The sequence below is a fragment of the Ornithorhynchus anatinus genome, chromosome 13, assembly GCF_004115215.2.
Source record: "Ornithorhynchus anatinus isolate Pmale09 chromosome 13, mOrnAna1.pri.v4, whole genome shotgun sequence".
NCBI lineage: Eukaryota > Metazoa > Chordata > Mammalia > Monotremata > Ornithorhynchidae > Ornithorhynchus > Ornithorhynchus anatinus.
Window position 1 is genome coordinate 37,521,916 of NC_041740.1, and position 18,625 is coordinate 37,540,540.

The following is an 18,625-nucleotide window of genomic DNA, read 5'->3' on the forward strand; positions in this document are numbered from 1 at the left end:
TTGTAAAGGATCTCTTCAGCTTCCCCCCGAAAAATAAACACCCTTCACCGTAAGTCTGGCTGGGGCTAGCAAGGCCGTAAAAGCGGAAGGGGATATTCTAAATCTCACTGTGCTGGAGGAGCTCCCTCAGAGGATGGGACATATCCAGAAGCTTCCAGTCAGGGGAATAAAGAGTCACTTGTTTTGTCTAGCCCAGTGAATGAAACCCCTGTCTCCGATTAATTTAAGCCCGTGTGTTCTCTTGCCGATTTATCGACTGGCAACCCTAGCCTTCAGATGTCCCAGGGCTCCTTCTGAGCACTTTAGAAAACAGATCGAGCCTGCTAAGGCTAAGAGCCCCAAGGAACCAACAGCCACACACCGGTACTTGGAGGAACGGGCTCACCTACGTATGGCCCCGGTTGCCCGTGAACTTGCACTTCACAGAGAGAGAGATACTCTCGTCGGTGGGGAACGATCACACTCACGTAGCGGCCTTTCATCCCTCTGCGGAAAAATCCAGCCGCCTCCCCCGGGCCCATGGAGGATATCACAGCACACCTGGGAGGAACCAAATGAACAGGCACTGGGCTGGAGTTTCTCCTTCAAAGCCCTGCTAAAAAGTGCCACCTCCTCCAGGAAGCCTTCCCGGGCTAGTCCCCAAATTTCTCATTCAGCAGGACGCCTAGGCATTTTCTAGTTACTTTTTTTTATCTTTTAATTATCACATTTTCACAAAATTTCCTCCACGAGATTGTAACCCACGTCTTCTGTTTGTTCCCCAAACACTCCATACTCTGCTCTACACACAGTAGATGCTCAGATGGTTGTTGACGTAGAATGTAAGCTCCTAGCGGGCAGAGCCTGGATCTTTGGTGGATTTGACACCACATCTGGCACTTAGTGAACGCCCAAAACAAATATTCTCAATCAGTCGATGATATTTATTGGGCACTTACTCTGTGCAGGGAATTGTACCTAAGAGCTTGGGAAAGTACAATATAACAAGGTTGGCAGACCAGTTCCCTGCCCACAAGAAGCTTACAGTCTAGAGGTATCTCAGATGGTGGGGCTGGCTTGGAGGCTGGAACAGGTGGCTGGAGGACTGGGACACCCTTGAGTCCCATCGCCGAACATCACCAACTCAAGATTCCCACTCATTCATTTCACCACTTCTGGTGCCGTGTGGGCAACGGGGGCGGGGGCTAAAGGCAGCTTTACCGGTCATCGACGCCAAAGGGGAGATAGACCTAGTCTGCGGATACAATCTCTCATTCATCGCTATCACCTTCTACAACCCCCCCAACACACTCAGATCCTCTCATGCCAACCTACTCACTGTACCCCATACTTGTCTGTCTCTCCGCCAACCTCTTGTCCACACCCTCCCTCTGGCCTGGAACTCCCTCCCCCTTCATACAAGACAGATCACCACCCTCCCCCGCTTCAAAACCTTATTAAAATCACATCTCCTCCAAGAGGTCTTCCCTGATTAAACCCTCGTTTCTCTCATTTGCCCTCCCTTCTGCATTACTTACGCACTTGGATCTGTCCCCTTTAAGCACTAAAAATTCAGCCCTCGCTCAACCCCACGACACTCACGTACATCGTCATAATTTAATGTCTCCTTCCCCCGGAAGACTGTAAGCTCCTTATGGGTAGGAAACGTGCCTACCAAATCTATGGCACTGTACTCCCCCAAACGCTTAGTACAGTGTTCTGAGCACAGTAAGCACTCCACAGATAGCACTGATTGCTTGATTCAGAACACCGCCCTCCCCTCTAAGTCCTCCTGCATTCCCGCCGTCACCGTCTAAAATTCAGGCGTGAGAAGCACTGAATGGGAGACCGGCTTCCTCCCCTGCCGGTTCGATCCAACTACTCGCTTCCCTCCTTCCCCTGGGCTGGAGGAGAAAAACGTTACCTGGGGTTATATCTGCCCCCTTCCAGCTCCGAGTCCCCGATTCGGATCTCGGCTCCGTTGATCCTCTCCTGGCAGCGGTCTCCTCGGTTCAGGATCACGACGGAAGACACGATGGCCCTGGAGTGCAAATCCACCCGCCACCAGGGCTGGTAGTCCTTCCTGGTATGAGTGCAGTGGTTTCGGGTAAAGCTGCTTGATGGAGACTGGTCGATGGCATTCTTGGAGTCGCCCCTGGAATCAAAGGTGCTGGACCGGGAGGTGCTCTTTCCCAAGGCCAGATCCGGATCTGGATGACGGCAATCAGAAACGTGAGCCCCCGCGGCTGATAAAGGAGACCTGCAAATCCTCTACCCCCCCAGCGCTTAGACCGCTTGACACATAGTAAGCACTTAAATATCATTATTACTATTATAACTACTAAGTGCGTTCCTTTCCCAGGGTGAAGGAAAGTCTACTGACGAATCAACGGATCCCTGGATAGGCTTGACATACGGCCCCTGAGATGCTGTGAAATGCCTAAAGCTTAGATGGGCTCTTGGCAGTCTGTGCTTTTTTAAAACACGATCTATAACTCAGAGAATAGCCCGTATCTTTTAACATTTGACCATCAGATAAATGATTTACTTCTGCAGAAGAACTTTGGCCAGGAGGAAAAATGATCCGTACTATTCTCCCCTCTGTTTTTGAGAAGGTGTGTGCTCCCTAGGAGCGGAGGGGACCTTGGATTTTCCTCGTCTGGAAGACGAAACTCCTCTGTTCCAGGGACTACGCTCTGGCCATCTGACTCCCTAAAATCCACCATGTACTTTTCCTCACTGTACGGTTGACCCTTCTGCCCTTCTGTGGAGTCACCCAGGGCAACGCTAGACAATCTCTAAGAAGCAGTGTGGCCTAGGGGATAGAGCACAGGCCTGGGAGTCAGAAGGACTCTAATCCCTGCTCCACCACTTGTCTGCTGTGTGACCCTGGGCAAGTTCCTTCACCTCTCCATGCCCCAGCTCATCTGAGGGATCATCTGTAAAATGGGGATTAAGACTGGTAGCCCCTTGTGGGCTGAGTCCAACCTGATTAGCTCGTACCTTAGTACAGCGTCGGGCACATAGTGGGCACTTTACCATTTGAAATAAAAAAAATCTCTTGAGGTGCAGCGTGGCTGGCCCGATCCTGCTCTCTGGTGTCACCCTGGCTCTCCCTGCTACCTGCCCTCTGCGCTGGAGCTGATGATCCCTCACAGAGCCTCTGCCCTCATACGAGGAAAGCAAAAAGTTGGTCAGAATTGGTTCTGCCCCTTTCGGACTCTGATGTGAGGTCTGCTCTGCTCTCCAGAAGGAGAAAGCTAGGCTCAGGGTGCCCTGATGAGAAACCCCAGCAGGAAAATGAAATGTGAATGCTTTTTTCAGATAACGACAAAGGCCACTGAACCCAGGAACTCGATGCAAGAAGTTTAAACTTTAGGGCACACTGAACTGCTGAGACCAAAATCATAGACAGAAAGAGAAGAAAAGGAAGTGAGGCTTCTCAGTACTTACTTGGGTCATCAGCAACAATGTAATTAAATGCTGATCTTGAAGGGAAATGGGAAGAAATTCAGGGCAGTTACTGGTGACTCTCCCATCCCAGGTGTCTGTAGTGTTCTGGCCCCCCCAAGGGAATGGAACTATCTCAAGGAAAATTGGGAATGCCAGGTGGGGAAAAGGGGAGGGGAAGATTGAGCAGAGCCTCGTTCCCAGACTGGACAATGGGAGTATAGACCGAAGATCTGTCTGGAGATTGACAGAATCTTAGGGATATAAGGGGCCACAAGAGGTCATCTGGGCCAGTCCCTTGTCGCCAATGCCCTGACTCCACAATTTTCCTGTGGAACTTTTCCAAGGGGTTTATCATTCCCATTAATTTACCAAGGGAGGAATGTCAGGAATTCACTTTGGCAGAATTGGGAAGACTGGGAGGCTGCAGGCATTCTCTGAAAACCTTCGCAAAGGTCCTGGCTAAATTTCACATGACCCTTAACCTCTGGCCCAGCTGGAGCATCTCTTGAGACGAGATGTGGGACAGAGAGAAAGGCCTGGGTGTGGGGGGGCTGGGGGTCAGAACCGTACTGTCAGACAATCCCATGTCCACCCACTGTTGCCTGAGACTTGAATGGTCTTCTAGAACACGGGCATCCCGGGTGGAAAATGGCTGTGATGCTCACCCAGGCGCCTTGGGGCAGAACTTACCAGGATCCTCCAGAGGTTTGCCCAGCACCTGCACTTCGCAGAGGTACTCAATCCGCCCGGGGATGATCACCGACACGAACTGGCCCAGCATCCCACCGCAGTTCAGGATGATTGTTCCGCTGAGGTTCCTGGAGGGGACTGTGCCGCATCTGGAAGGGAAACGAGTATCCATTGAGACTGGCAGTACCATGAAGGGTGGGGCGATGTGGAGTGATGCCTTCCAAAATCAGGGTGAAATCTCTCCCCTTAACCCCTCACTCGCCTGCCTTGCCCCCCATCTCCCTGTTCTTCCCCCGACCCTCATAGCCCACCGGGGACCACCCAATACCGCTTATGAGGCTTTGGCATTCTCTCTCTCCCATTGACTAGAGGAGAAAGGAGAGCCTGGCATCCTCAAAAGGCTCCTTCCTTTCCTCGCTCCAGGATCTCAACCATTAGCTCTATGGAGCTCAGTCACAACTGCCCCTACTCGCTGCCACTTATTGCAGGGGAATCTTTGAAGGGTGGAACTGGAAAATCCCTTGGTCTACTCCTGGGGATTTTTTGGACAATTGAGCAGTTCCTAGCTGGACGCTGAGCTATGAGATCTGATCATCTCCAGGTGAATAGGCGTCCAAACCCAGTGAAGAGATGAGTAGGAGACAGAAGAGCCCACGTCGTACCTGCCCCAGCATATGGTCTCAGCGTAGACACCGGACTTTCCCAGATGGAATAAGTTGCCCCAGAGAAAGGGAATAGGCTGTCCTTTGACCCGTGAGTAAACTTGTCTTTCCTGGAGAACAGGATGACCATCTGGCCCCTTCTCAAAGTGCCAAACACCCGAGGGAGACTGAGATGGGGAGGCTTCAGCAATGTTCCGTTCCCGACTAAGTCAGGCACGACGTAGTAAAGTCGCCGGAACCAGTGAACAGAGAAAACTTTTAGCCAGGCAGCTCAGGAATGAATGTTTTTCAGCCATGCACACCTGCATCTCTGACTCAGAGAGTTACCGGCCTTTACCTCCCAACCAGGCAGATTAGGGACCTGAGGGAGAGGGAAATGACTGAGGTGACACTGGGAGAGGGCAGGGAGAGAGGCAAGGGGAGATGACAGCATCCCACCTCACCCCCTGGGGCCTAATGAGCCGATACATCTAACCTGCCAGGGACAGAATGATCCAATTCCCCCAGGCCCAGTAGCCACTAGACATCAAAGGCACTAGCCGCTTCATTTAGAGGCAACGGGGCCTTTTGATGTCCAATGTGCCGGTCCCCTGGACCTGCTTGCTTGTCTCCCTCCATTTTAACCTTGAAATATCCTCCTTTCTGTGGGGTCTGGTTCCTACAGGCCAAGACCTGCCTGACTTCCTAGGCTCCTGGTGTCCAACCAGGTGAGAGGATGAGAAGTCACAGGGGAAAAGGCCGGGGCAGTGCAGAGAGAGCTCCCACTCACCATCTGCCCACTCTCTGCGGCGGGTGGTGGGCTATGGGGAGCGGGAGACCACCGTGCTGGTAACTGGAGTGAAGGAGCCCGTGTCCGATAAACCGCCCACCTCCGAGTCCAGTCGTTAATATCTTCAGACCCTCACGGCTACAGAGAGAAACCCATTCTGCCTCTTACTCGACAGTAGGGGATGAACCGGGCTCAGCTGGGCCTTGATGATACTGAACCGAGACCAAGAGATTTTATTACGGTCCAAAAGATGTAAGTGGATGTGGGTGGCTCTTTGCTTGCTGTGAGCTCCAACGAGCCAAGAGCTGCTCAGAAGGGATGCGACTTCTGAATCTGGTGAGGGGTCCAGGTCTGGGCAATTTTCTGGTACTCTCTTGAGCACATCTGACTCCCCTCTGGCTGTAGCAGCTGCTTGACCACTTCCTTTCTTCACCAGCCCCTGTCTGACCAGGGACAATAAACCAGGAAGGGCTAAGAAAACACCTCCCCTCCACCCAGCTGCTCCTGACTCCCCTCTGACTCACTTTCCTCTCTGCCCCTCAAACACCCCCTCTTCTCCCCAGGTGACAGTTAAGAACCTACCAGCAGCGCAGAAAGATGAGGCGATTTGTGTCTGGGCACAGACCAAGGAAACCCTATTGCAACTGGGAAAGAGATGGAGCTGATGCGTAAAATTTGCTCAGGGGATGTCGCCATGAAGCTAAACCAGTCAGTCCAGTGCCCCAAAGCAGCGGTGAGAACAAGCAAAATATAAGGAGTGGCTAGAGTGGGGGTAGACTGATTCCTCTGAGTGTTGACCTGAGGAGACACTGTTATCGTCAGTGGGCTACTTTCTGCTTTCACTGGGCTCTGGATGAAAGAAAAGAAATAGGTCTGAGATTCCCCCAGTGGATGCTAGAAGACGGGTCCAAGGATCAATGCTGAACTCTGCCCCTTCACCCCTGGGGACTCCCACGCCCCAAGGGGACAGCCACGAGGCCCTGGCACTTAAAACAAAAACCCACCTGCATGACCTGAAGCTTTTTGGTCAATCAATCGTATTTGTTGACCGTTTATTGTGAACGGAGCACTGTATTAATCACTTGGAAGAGTAAATACAAGAGAGTCGGCAGACACGTTCCCTGCCCACAAAGAGCTTACAGTCTATCGGTCCTTCATGCTTGTGGAGACCTGACAAGAGGGGACCACCAGGGACCTCCCAGCGACCATGGTTGGACAATTACAACTGCATCCCTTCTTTTTCAGCCCACTCCTCATTATGACCTGTCGTGGTCACAGGGGTGGGAAATCACCACCCATGCTTCAGGCTCAGAAAGGGATAGAAAAGGACAGGTCAGGAGAAGGCAGAACCTCGGGCTAGGAGAGTTTCTGCTTAGACTCACGAGAGTATGAGCTCCTTGTGGGCAGCCAACATATGTTGCGCTTCTTTTGAATCTACCCATGGGCTAGATACAGGTTATTGTACCCAGTAAGTAATCTATTTCTATTGCTGCTGCTGCTGCTATTGCTCAGGCAGGCAAGTGAAGTGACTTGCCCACAGTCACACAGCTGACGAGCGGCAGAGCCGGGAGTCGAACCCATGACCTCTGATTCCGAAGCCCAGGCTCTTTCCACTGAGGGCTTTCCCACAGACCATAATAATAATTGGGGTATTTGTAAAGTACTTATGTGCCAGGCACCGTACTAAGAGCCAGGGTGGATACAAGTAAATGGGATTGGACCAGTCCCGGTCCCCCGTGAGGCTCACAGTCTCAATCCTCAACTCAACTCCTGATTTGGAGTCAGAGGTCATGGGTTCGAACCCCGGCTCTGCCACTTGCCAGCTGTGTGACTTTGGGCGAGTCACTTAATTTCTCGGTGCCTCAGTTCCCTCATCTGTAAAATGGGGATTAAGACTGTGAGCCCCACGTGGGGCAACCTGATTCCCCTGTGTCTACCCCAGCGCTTAGAACAGTGCTCGGCACATAGTAAGCGCTTAACAAATACCAACATTTTTATTGTTTTCTTTTGGCAAGACAATAGTGCATTCACCCTTATCGGTAACTCACCTCTAGTGCTTGAAAGACCCCTCAGGGCTATCAGGAGGAGCAGAGAGAAGTGGATGTGAAACATGAATGGTTAGTCTGCCAGTCACCTGCAGTCTCCAGAGATTCCTCACACTTTATTTCCTCCAAGTGCACAGTCTCGATGTAGGAAGGTCTGAAATCCCAACCAAGACTCCAGAGAAAGATCCCTGGGGATTTTGAGCAATCTCACACCCGCCTGAGCAACGACATCCACCAATCAGCTTCACCTGGAGAAAGAAGAACAATCTCTGACCATTTGGTCTTATCTGTTAGGACAAGAATATAATGGCCCCTCTGTGCCCCTGGGCAAATTGGAACAGCAGACGATCAGGAAGTGCTCTAGAGAATGTAAGCAAATCTGCAAGGCTCTTCCTCAGCAGAGGGATTTCACATAGGATGGGATTGATGGGGTTGAGTTGAAGAATTATCTTCCTTCTCCTCCCTGACTGCCTTTCCTTATATCCCAGGGCGGTATAATTTTCAAAGGAACACAAGGATATCTCAGTTAAAACACCCCAGACCGACTCAGGTCTGATCACAAAACACAAGTATCTGGGGATCTGCCGCTGACCTGAGGTGTGACCTTGGGGAACTCACCCGACTGCCCTGAGCTCTTAGTACAGTGCTCTGCTCAAGGTTAGCACTCGCTAAATACCAATGATTGATTAATTGATTGAATCAGACACAAAATTATTTACAAATAGCGAAAGCAGGAAGTAGTATAAATATATTGGGATGAATGACTGCCAGAATCTGTCTCATGAAAAGGACTGGGATTCTCTTTATTGCCTCCACTAACTTCACGGGAGGTTGCGTGGCTCAGTGGAAAGAGCCCGGGCTTTGGAGTCAGAGGTCATGGGTTCGAATCCCGGCTCGGCCACTTGTCAGCTGTGCGACTTTGGGCGAGTCACTTCACTTCTCGGTGCCTCAGTTACCTCATCTGTAAAATGGGGATTAAGACTGTGAGCCCCACGTGGGACAACCTGATTCCCGTGTCTCCCCCAGTGCTTAGAACAGTGCTCGGCACATAGTAAGCGCTTAACAAATACCAACATTATTATTATTATTGTTATTAATAAAAGCGGTCTTTTCAAGTTTGGGGGGCTCCTCCTGACCTAACAGACATTATTCATTCATTCAATAGTATTTATTGAGCGCTTACTATGTACAGAGCACTGTACTAAGCACTTGGAATGTACAAATCGGTAACAGATAGAGACAGTCCCTGCCCTTTGACGGGCTTACGGTCTAATCGGGGGAGACGGACAGAAACAATGGCACTAAATAGAGTCGAGGGGAAGAAACATCTCGTAAAAACAATGGCAACTAAACAGAATTAAGGTGATGTATATCTTATTAATCAAATAAATAGGGTAATGAAAATATATACAGTTGAGCGGACGAGTACGGTGCTGAGGGGAGGTGAAGGGGGTGTAGGGGGGAGCAGAGGGAAGAGAGGGAACTCAGTCTGGGAAGGCATTATTATTAAACATTAGCTTTCCCATGTCTCGATTGCCTCCGTAGCTAATAAATCCCACGATTAACCCTCGGCTGTTTCGACGAGATCAAAGGAGACGCTTCTGTCTCAGCTGCCGGTGGAATTTCTTCCAATTAGAAGCTGGTTCGCCGGGATTCTAATTCACCCCATCTTTGATTTCACCTGGGTTTGTTGGGGCTGATCTTCCCGCTGGAGGTGGAATTGGGCCCCGGGGGAGGAAGCTAAGAACCAGTGTGTGGCTGGAAAGAGACAACCAGTGTGAGAAGCACCGAGGCCCAGTAGAAAGGGTCCAGACCGAGGAGTCAGAGGACCCGGGTTCTAAGCTTGGCTCTGCCACTTGCCTGCTCTGTGACCTTGGTCAAGTCACTTACTTTCTCTGCGCCTCAGTTACCTCATCTGCAAAATGGGGACTCAGTATCTGTTGGGGAAGCGGCGTGGCTCGGTGGGAAGAGCCCGGGCTTGGGAGTCAGAGGTCATGGGTTCGACTCCCGGCTCTGCCACTCGTCAGCTGTGTGACTGTGGGCGAGTCACTTCACTTCTCTGGGCCTCAGTTCCCTCATCTGTAAAATGGGGATGAAGACCGTGAGCCCCACGTGGGACAACCTGATGACCCTGTATCTCCCCCAGCGCTTAGAACAGTGCTCTGCACATAGTAAGCGCTTAACAAATACCAACATTATTATTATTATTATTCTCCCTCCTACTTAGACTGGGATACTCATGTGGGTCCTGAGGATGTTGCATCTACCCCAATGCTTAGCATAGTGCTTGTCACATAGTAAGCGCTTGACAAGTACCACAGTTCTCATTACTACTTGGTTCTGTGACCTTTGAACATTTGATATTCATCCCATGCCCGAACCCCACAGCACTTATGTACACATTTAAATTATATTATAGTATATTAATTATTTATATTAATGTCTGTCTCCCCATTCTAGACTGTAAACTCATTTTGGGCAGGGAACCCGTCTACTATTGTACTGTGCCAGTGCTTAGTACAGTTCTCTGCACATAATAAGCTGTCAATGCATACAATGGATTGATTGATTGATTATCCGGGATCCTTGTGGGGTCAATGTTTCAGCTTCTCAACATCTCCCACCAGCTCGTAAGCCATACGCAATAACTGCCGCACTGCATTCCGGGATTCACTTGACCTCTACGTTCTCAAAATTTTGGCATAAATGTCCAGGTGAGCTAGAACCGATCACCCAAGGAGAACGGATGACGCCCACTGGGGAGACAAGACGAACCTGAGACTGGTTTAACTCATGAACGAATACACGTGGGCTCGGGTGGGCAGGAGTCACTCGATGAAGTTCACGATTAGGCAGGAATTGAGGAAACTCACAATAAACCCACAAAATAGGAATTCAGTATTATACGAAAAAATTAAAAAATGGATTTTGAGTGTTCTTGCATTTTACGTCAAGGACAAATTTGGGGATAAATAAAAAAGGGCTTAGTGAATTTTATTTCTATCTTCGTCATTCGTACATATGTATATTATTTCTATATTTTGTTTAGCTATTTATCACAATATATCTACTTCCTGCTTTATCCTTATTCTTCCCCCATGTTTACTATTTGTAAACATATTGGGAGTTTTTTTCCCCCTTCATCATCTCTCTGAAGGCCGTAACTGGTGTCTTGTTCTCTCCTAAGTGTTTGGTACAGTACTTATTTTTTTTAATGGTATTTAATGGTATTTAATGGTAGAGAAGCAGCGTGGCTCAGTGGAAAGAGCCCAGGCTTGGGAGTCAGAGGTCATGGGTTCGATTCCCGACTCTGCCACTTGTCAGCTGTGTGACTGTGGGCGAGTCACTCGACTTCCCTGTGCCTCAGTTACCTCATCTGTAAAATGGGGATTAACTGTGAGCCTCACGTGGGACAACCTGATTCCCCTGTATCTACCCCAGCGCTTCGAACAGTGCTCTGCACATAGTAAGCGCTTAACAGATACCAACATTATTAACTCTATAATACTGTTATATTGTGCTCTCCCAAGTGTTCTGCATACGGTAAGTGCTCGATAAATAAGATTGAATGACCGAAGAAGGACCTGATTATATTTACCGTTTGAGTCTGGGGCTTAGGAAGCCAGACTGCATTAGCCACCATAACACAGTGAGGCCCAAAGAACCTTCCATCAACTGATCATCACTTTAAACTTCTCCCAACATGGCCCCACGCCAGGAACATCCTTGCCCAGGGATTGTAAGAAGCAGCTTGGCCAAGCGGATAGAGTATGGGCCTGCCTGGGAGTCAGAAGGACCTGGGCTCTAACCCCGACTCTGCCACTCGTCGGCTGCGAGATTTTGGGCAAATCACCTCCGTGCCTCGGTTACCTCATCTGTAAAATGGGGGTGAAAGCTGGAAGCCCCATGTGGGACATGGACAGTGTCCAACCTTAAAATGGGGATGAAATATATATATGTTGGTATTTGTTAAGCGCTTACTATATGCAGAGCACTGTTCTAAGCGCTGGGGTAGACACAAGGGAATCAGGTTGTCCCATGTGGGGCTCACCGTCTTCATCCCCATTTTACAGATGAGGGAACTGAGGCCCAGAGAAGTGAAGTGACTTGCCCACAGTCACACAGCTGACGAGTGGCGGAGCCGGGAATCGAACCCATGACCTCGGACTCCAAAGCCCGTGCTCTTTCCACTGAGCCACGCCGCTTCTCTATGAAAGCCGTAAGCACCATGTGGGACACAGTCGGTGCCCAATCTGATTAGCTTGTATCTACCCCAGTGCCTCGTACACAGTAAACGCTTAAAAAATACCATAAAAAGTTGGAGGGACGGGGACGGGCCACACAAAAAAAGAACCCTCCTTCTTTGTGCACTCATGACGATGGCTGGATTCTTGACCTGCCACATGTCTTCGTCCCCCGCGGCTGTTACCTGCACCCCAAGCTGCTCTGTCTCCTACTAACGTATCCCAGCACTCCCGGAGAGGCCGAATCACCGCTTGACTCCTGGGGCTCAGTCACTCTCTTCTGGGCACCGAACGCCCTTTTCCTCAAACCCTCCAGTGGCAGATTGTGGAGAGAGGAGAAATAGGACTTAGAACCGTACTCTGAGTAGGGTCAGCGCTCACTGACTATCACTGATTGACGCTCGACTTGGGCACCTCCAGCGGCTCTTGGTCATCAGTCGCTGGCACGTCTCTGATTTGAATAGACTGCCGATTTGCTTGCGGTCCCCAAGGGATCTGGGGCCGGAGTTGTCAACGGGCCTCCCGGCCACGGGCATCGGTAACGGGGGCCCTTCCCTAATTTGCATCCCCGCGACCCGCTGCGGTGATCTGTAAAGTCTCTCGGCGGACAAGTACCCGCCAGAACCCAGAGGCTCTTCGATAGAGTTGTCCTTGGGTGAGGGTCAATGGAGGGCAAACGGGCTGAACTGTCCTTAATCTTAGAAGCAGAGTGACTTAGTGGAAAGAGCATAGGCCTGGGAGCCAGAGGACCCGGATTCTAATCCCAGCTCTGCCACTTACCTGCTGGGTGATCTTGGGCAAGTCACTTAACTTCTCTGTGCCTCAGTTCCCTCATCTGCAAGATGGGGATTCGATGCCTGTTCTCCAGCCTCAGACTGTGAGCCTCATATAGGATTTACAGTCTGAAGGGGGGAACGGACATTAATGTTGGCATTTGTTGAGCGCTTACTATGTGCCGGGCACTGTTCTAAGCGCTGGGGTAGATACAAGGTCATCAGGTCGTCCCAAGTAGGGCTCACAGTCTTCATCCCCATTTTACGGATGAGGTCACTGAGGTCCAGAGAAGTGAAGTGACTTGCCCATGGTCACCCAGCTGACAAGCGGCGGAGTGGGTTTAGAACCCACAACTTCTGACTCCCAAACCCGGGTTCTTTCCACTAAGCCACACCGCTTCTCTAATTCTCAAACATTAATATAAATAATAAATTACTGATATGCGCATAAGTTCCGTGGGGCCGAGCGAGGGGTGACTACCAAGTGCTCAATGGGTACAGCTCCAGGTTCGTAGGTGACACCGAAGGGAGAGGGAGTCGGGAAAAAGAGGGCTTAATCCTGTCGATTGAGCGACTGATCGATCGATCGATTTCAGTTCCGCCTGGCCAGTTGATTGGCCCCAGAGTTTCCGTCACTAGCTTGGGAGTCAGATCAGGAATGAAGAGGCCTTGGGAGTTAGCCAAAGTCATTCTGGCCCCCTGGGCCTCAGTTTCCCCCAGAGCAAAACTAGGTCCTACCCACCTCACCCCACTGGGGATGGCGAAGAAGAACTAGGGGAAATTCTTCACTGATGACAGGCTAAAGAAGTGCTTATCCCACAGAGCCCGTTCTCTCTTCTACCCGCTTTTCTCCACAGGATTGATGTACATATCCATAATTTATGTCTTTATTATTCATTTATTTTAATGTCCGTCTCCCCCCCCTAGACCGTAAGATGGTTGCGAGCAGGGAACTTGTCTACCAACTCTGTTATATTGTACTCTGCCAAGCGGTCAGTTCATTCATTCATTCATTCAATAGTATTTATTGAGCGCTTACGATGTGCAGAGCACTGTACTAAGCACTCGGAATGAACAAGCCGACAACAGATAGAGACAGTCCCTGCCGTTTGACGGGCTTACGGTCCAATCGGGGGAGACGGACAGACGAGAACGATGGCGATAAAGGGAGTCGAGGGGAAGAACGTCTCGTAAAAACAATGGCGACTAAATAGAATCGAGGCGATGTACATTTCATTAACAGGATAAATAGGGTAATGAAAATATATACAGTTGAGCGGACTAGTACAGTGCTGAGGGGATGGGAAGGGAGAGGGGGAGGAGCAGAGGGAAATGGGTTGAGTGCTCTGCACACACTAAGCTCTGGATAAATACGACTGATCGATCTTCCTCCCGGTCGGTCCAGGTGACTGGACGTGGACTATGCCTCCGATGACCATTTCTCGGACAGCGCCCAGCCGATGGGGCTCCGAAAGAGAATTGGCTCCATCGAGGATCCTAACTCTGGGGGAACGGCGCGAGGAGACCCTCCTCCAACCCCGAGACCGTCCCTCTTTAGACCTGTGCCCCTCTCTCTCCCCGGCCGACTACGGAGGCTCTCGGACCTGTCCATCGCCGCTCTTGTTTCTACTTTGAATAAACTGCGGATTTGTTTGCCCTCCCCGAGGGCTCTGGCAAGATGCAAACAGGCTGTTCTGCCTGCCCTCCTGCCACAAGTGAGCTTCGGTAATGAGATCTTCCCTCCATTTGCATTTCTGAAGGGTGAGGTTTTTCCTCCCCGTCCGTGGGGTCCGGCAGCCCAGAGCCTTGGCCAGAAGGCAGCCCAGGGTCTTGTCCAGAGAGCGGCCTGGCTGGGATAGGTCTTCCTTGGTCAGGCAGGGCGCATTCTGTCCTCCCCAAACTATGCCGTAAGAGGCCTCCATTGTCTCCTTGTGATTGGCTTCCGGGGCCCTGGACGATCCTTGAAACCACCAGGCAGACCGGAGCCAAGTATCCCGCGCGGTGTGGGATGTTCCTCTCAGGCAAATCGCTACTCAATTCCCCCAAGCCTGGGACTGCATTTGGTCTCTCTCTGTCCATCCTAATGATGGTCTTTCTAGAGAAGCGGTGCGGCCTGGTGGATGGACCCCGGGCCTGCGAGTCAGAAAGGCCAGGGCTCTGATCCCGGTTCTGTCACCTGCCTGCTCCGTGACCTTGGACACCCGTTGTGGGTGGGGATTGTCTCTCTTTGTTGCTGAATTGCACTTGCCAAGGACTTAGTACAGTGCTCTGCACACAGTAAGCGCTCAATAAACACGATTGAATGAATTTAACTTCTTTGTGCCTCATTTACCTCACCGGTAAAATGGGGATTAAGACTGCGAGCCCCATGTGAGACAGGGACGGAGTCCAACCCGATGATCTTGTATTTACCCCAGTGTTTAGAACAGTTCCGGGCACATAGCAAGCACTTAACAGATTCCTACTTGTATTGTTTTGCTGTCTGTCTTCCCCTTTTAGACTGTGAGCCCGGTTGTTGGGCAGGGATTGTCTCTATCTGTTGCCAGATTGTACAGTACAGGGCTCTTCATACAGTAAGCGCTCAATAAATACGACTGAATGAATGAATAAATGAAAAACAAAGCCCTAGGTGCTAAGCTACTGGGATAGATATAAAATGGTCAGATCAGATCCAGTCCCTGTCTCATACGGGGCAGGAAATCTAAGAGGCAGGGAGAGCAGGCATCTTCTCCGCCATTTTCCAGATGAAAAACTGGAAAAGTGATTTTCTCAAGGTCACAAAGCAGGTCAGAGTTAGAACGGGGATTAGAACCCAGGTCTCCTGTCTCCCGGCCCCCAGCTCTTTTCGTCGCACCTCGCTGCCTCCTTAGATAGAGCAGATGCTCATATGGGGGCTTCGCCCATGGGCCTTCTGAGTGGTTCTTGGGGCCTGACACTCAAGGGGGGACCGCCATTTACGCGGGAAGACTCCACCTCTTCCAAGGCAGAAGGTGGAATTGATCTTCCACCTTCTCATTCACGCGAGGGAACTAAATTCGTCTCTGCTTTTCTTCAAAGGGAAACCAAATCCCTGTCTGATTTCCATTTCCCTGGACGATGGCGGCAAACGATCCCTCTTCCTCCACCCCATCCCTCCCTCCTCCCCGCCTTCCTCCGGAACTTATGCCTGTTTATATCCACAGGTTCCAGGAGACAAGAGACCAGTTCCAGCCAAGTAGAGAAAACCCACAGCGGGGAGCAGATTCTCTAGACTGTAAGCTCACTGTGGGCAGGGAACGTATCTACCGACCCCGTTGTTTTGTACTCTCCCAAGCGCTTGGGACAACGCCCTGCACACGATGAGCGCTTAATAATTACAATCGACTGATTGATCGGAGAGGGCCCGGGCCTCTCAGTGAGGCGAAGAGAGGCAGACTTACGGACCCTCGGATTACCCCTCCGGAAGCCCATGGACCCATCGTGCATCACGTACCTGGTGGTCTTAGTAGCCGAGTTCCTGGTTGGGATGTCGGTCAACGGGCTCATCGTGGGAGTGAGCTGCACCCACAGGTACCGAAGAAGGAGAATGACACCGTGTGACCTCCTTCTCACCAGCTTGGGGTTCTCCAGGATGTGCCTGGAACTGGTTTTACTTCACGCCTCCATCGAGACGTTCCTGTTCCTGAAGAGTTACCCGAACAGCACGCTGCAGTATTCCTTCTGCATGTTCATCAACCAGGTGGATCTCTGGTTCTCCACCTGGCTCAGCGTCTTCTACTTCGTGAAGATCACCACCTTCACCCACCCTCTCTTCCTCTGGCTGAAGCGGAGGATCTCCGGGCTGGTGCCCTGGTTGCTCCTGTGTTCTCTGCTCTGTTCCGTCGTCACCAACTGCCCGTTATTAAGGAAGCGGACCGGAAACGGGCTCGCCGGCAATCTCTCCGGCGGCCACCCGGAACCGGGAAGCGCTCAGGTGGTCGTTAATCCGCTTTCCGGCCCAATCCTGATTCTGCCCTTCCCGATCTTCCTCACCGCGTCTTTCCTGCTGATGGTTTCTCTCTGCAGACACGTCAGGCGCATGAGACGCTCGGGCACCGGCGCCCGGGGTCCCAGCGTGGCGGCCCACTCCGGGGCCATCAAGACCGTGTTCTTCTTCCTCCTCTTCTGCAGCTCCTATTTCGTGGCCATGACTCTGTTGTGTAGCCGAACTTTCCCCATAGAAAGCCTCTTCACCACTCTCTGTGAAATTATTCTTTTAGCGTGTCCTACCGGGCACTCCGTTGTGCTGGTTCTGGGAAATCCCAAGATGAAGTGGGCGGGGAAACGGCTTCTCACCTGCCCCGGGGCCGGCCGAAGTCGAGGGGCTTCGTCTCTTCAGGGCCTCAGACTTAAGCCCTGAGGACGTCTGGGCTCCGAGTCACCTCCCCAAAGGCCAAGTCCTTTCACACGGTGGGCTGGGTGATTGCCTAATAAGGATAGGAAAAAATGGGGAAAAAAATAGAACAGGGCCTGGGACGGGGTTACGAATAGGAACGGAGTCTTTCTTGTCAGTGAGGAGTCTGCCGAGCGTCCGGAGTGAGAAATAGAGAACGTTGCCCTGTGAGGGTGCGTTTGTGTGTGTGCCTTTTTATGGTCCCTGGGACACAGAGTTTACTGCCTAGCCAGACTGAATAAATGCTTCTGAGGGAGGCCTCGGTACAACTAGTCGTCAATAAAAGGCAACATTCGGGTGTTACCCTTCCCTCAGCTTCAGTTTTCTCTGCTCCCAATCCTTGGGGCAATGTTCCTCTCACTTGTAGAGTCAAACGGGATCATTAGTGTTACTATTAATATTAACGATGGTATTTAAGTGCTTACTGTGGGCTAAGTATTGGGGTAGATACGACACCATCGGCTTGGACTCGGTCTAGGCCCCGCACGGCGCTCACAAGTCTGAGGGGGAGGGAGAACTGGGATTTAATCCTCATTTTAATAACGATAATAGTAATAATAACTGTGGTATCTGCTACGCGGTATGTGTCGACCGTCGTGCTAAGCTCGAGGGTAGATATAGATGAGGAAACTGAGCCTCGGAGAAATCAAGATACTTGCCCAAGGTCACACAGCAGGCAAGCGGCAACATGGCCGAGTGGAAAGAGCGCGGGCCTGGGAGGGAGAGGATCTGGATCCTAATCCTGGCTCGGCCGCTAGTCTGCCGGGTGACCTTGCGCGAGTCATTTAACTGGGCCTCCGTCTGTAAAAATGGAGATTAAGACTGGGAGCCCTATGTGGACCATGGATTGGGTCCAACCTGCTTATATCTACCCCAGTGCTCAGCTCAGTGTTTGACACATAGTCAGCGCTTAACGAGTACTTCAGAAAAAAAAAAGCGGCAGGGCAGGAAAGAGAACCCCTATCCTCTGACTCCCACAGAGCTTCTCTTCGGCAGTGGTGCTAGATGTGTAACCCTGGACTCCTGAACCCGTTCCCGGAGTGAAACTGGCGAGGAGACAAAGTCCCCCGGGCAGGGTGATGGAGGTGCGTGGCCTAGGAGAAAGACTAAAGGACTAAGAGTCGAAAGACCCGGGTTCTAATTACAGCAAGCCACGTCACACTTCTGTGCCTCAGTCTCTTCGTCTGTAAAACAGGGATTCAATTCCTGCTCTCCTCTCCCTTTAACCGCAAGCTCCACGGGGGACAGGGACTACGTCTCATCCGATACACTGCATCTGCCCCAGCGCTTAGCCCACAGTAAGAGCCGAACAATACCTCGATTGAAGAAGCAGTGCGGACTAGTGGGAGGATCACGGCGGACCTCGGTGTCGGAAGACTTGGCTTCTAATCCCGACTGTCGATTTTTTTTTACGGTATTCGTCAAGTGCTTATTACGTGCCAGGGTCCGTACGAAGCGCTGGGGTGGATACAAGTTAATCGGGTTGGACACGGTCCACGTCCCACGTGGGTCTCACGGTCTTAATCCCCCATTTTACAGACGAGGTAACTGAGGCACAGAGAAGCGAAGTGACTTGCCCCAAATCACACAGCAGGCAAG

General features: G+C 51.2%; 2 protein-coding genes across 4 annotated transcripts in view; one reads left to right on the top strand and one right to left on the bottom strand.

Moving 5' to 3' along the window:
• Nucleotides 1-18,625, bottom strand: part of LOC103170811 (fucolectin-6-like) — a 28,690-nt gene that overhangs the window by 7,143 nt on the left and 2,922 nt on the right. For 2 of the 3 annotated variants that reach the window (XM_029077828.2, XM_039913978.1), the window contains exons 2-5: nucleotides 16,088-17,060; nucleotides 4,123-4,271; nucleotides 1,904-2,189; nucleotides 386-540 (exon numbers count right to left, since the gene is read on the bottom strand). In XM_029077828.2, coding sequence (XP_028933661.1) covers nucleotides 386-540; nucleotides 1,904-2,189; nucleotides 4,123-4,271; nucleotides 16,088-16,140 — 643 coding nt within the window. In that variant the 5' untranslated portion in view covers nucleotides 16,141-17,060. Of the gene's footprint in view, nucleotides 1-385; nucleotides 541-1,903; nucleotides 2,190-4,122; nucleotides 4,272-7,601; nucleotides 7,847-16,087; nucleotides 17,061-18,625 lie in introns of all 3 variants that reach the window. The other variant, XM_039913979.1, reaches the window with a different exon arrangement.
• LOC100075104 (taste receptor type 2 member 39-like) lies at nucleotides 16,226-16,993 on the top strand. Its single transcript, XM_001506598.2, has one exon. The coding sequence runs from the start codon at nucleotides 16,226-16,228 to the stop codon at nucleotides 16,991-16,993; it is 768 nt and encodes a 255-aa protein (XP_001506648.2).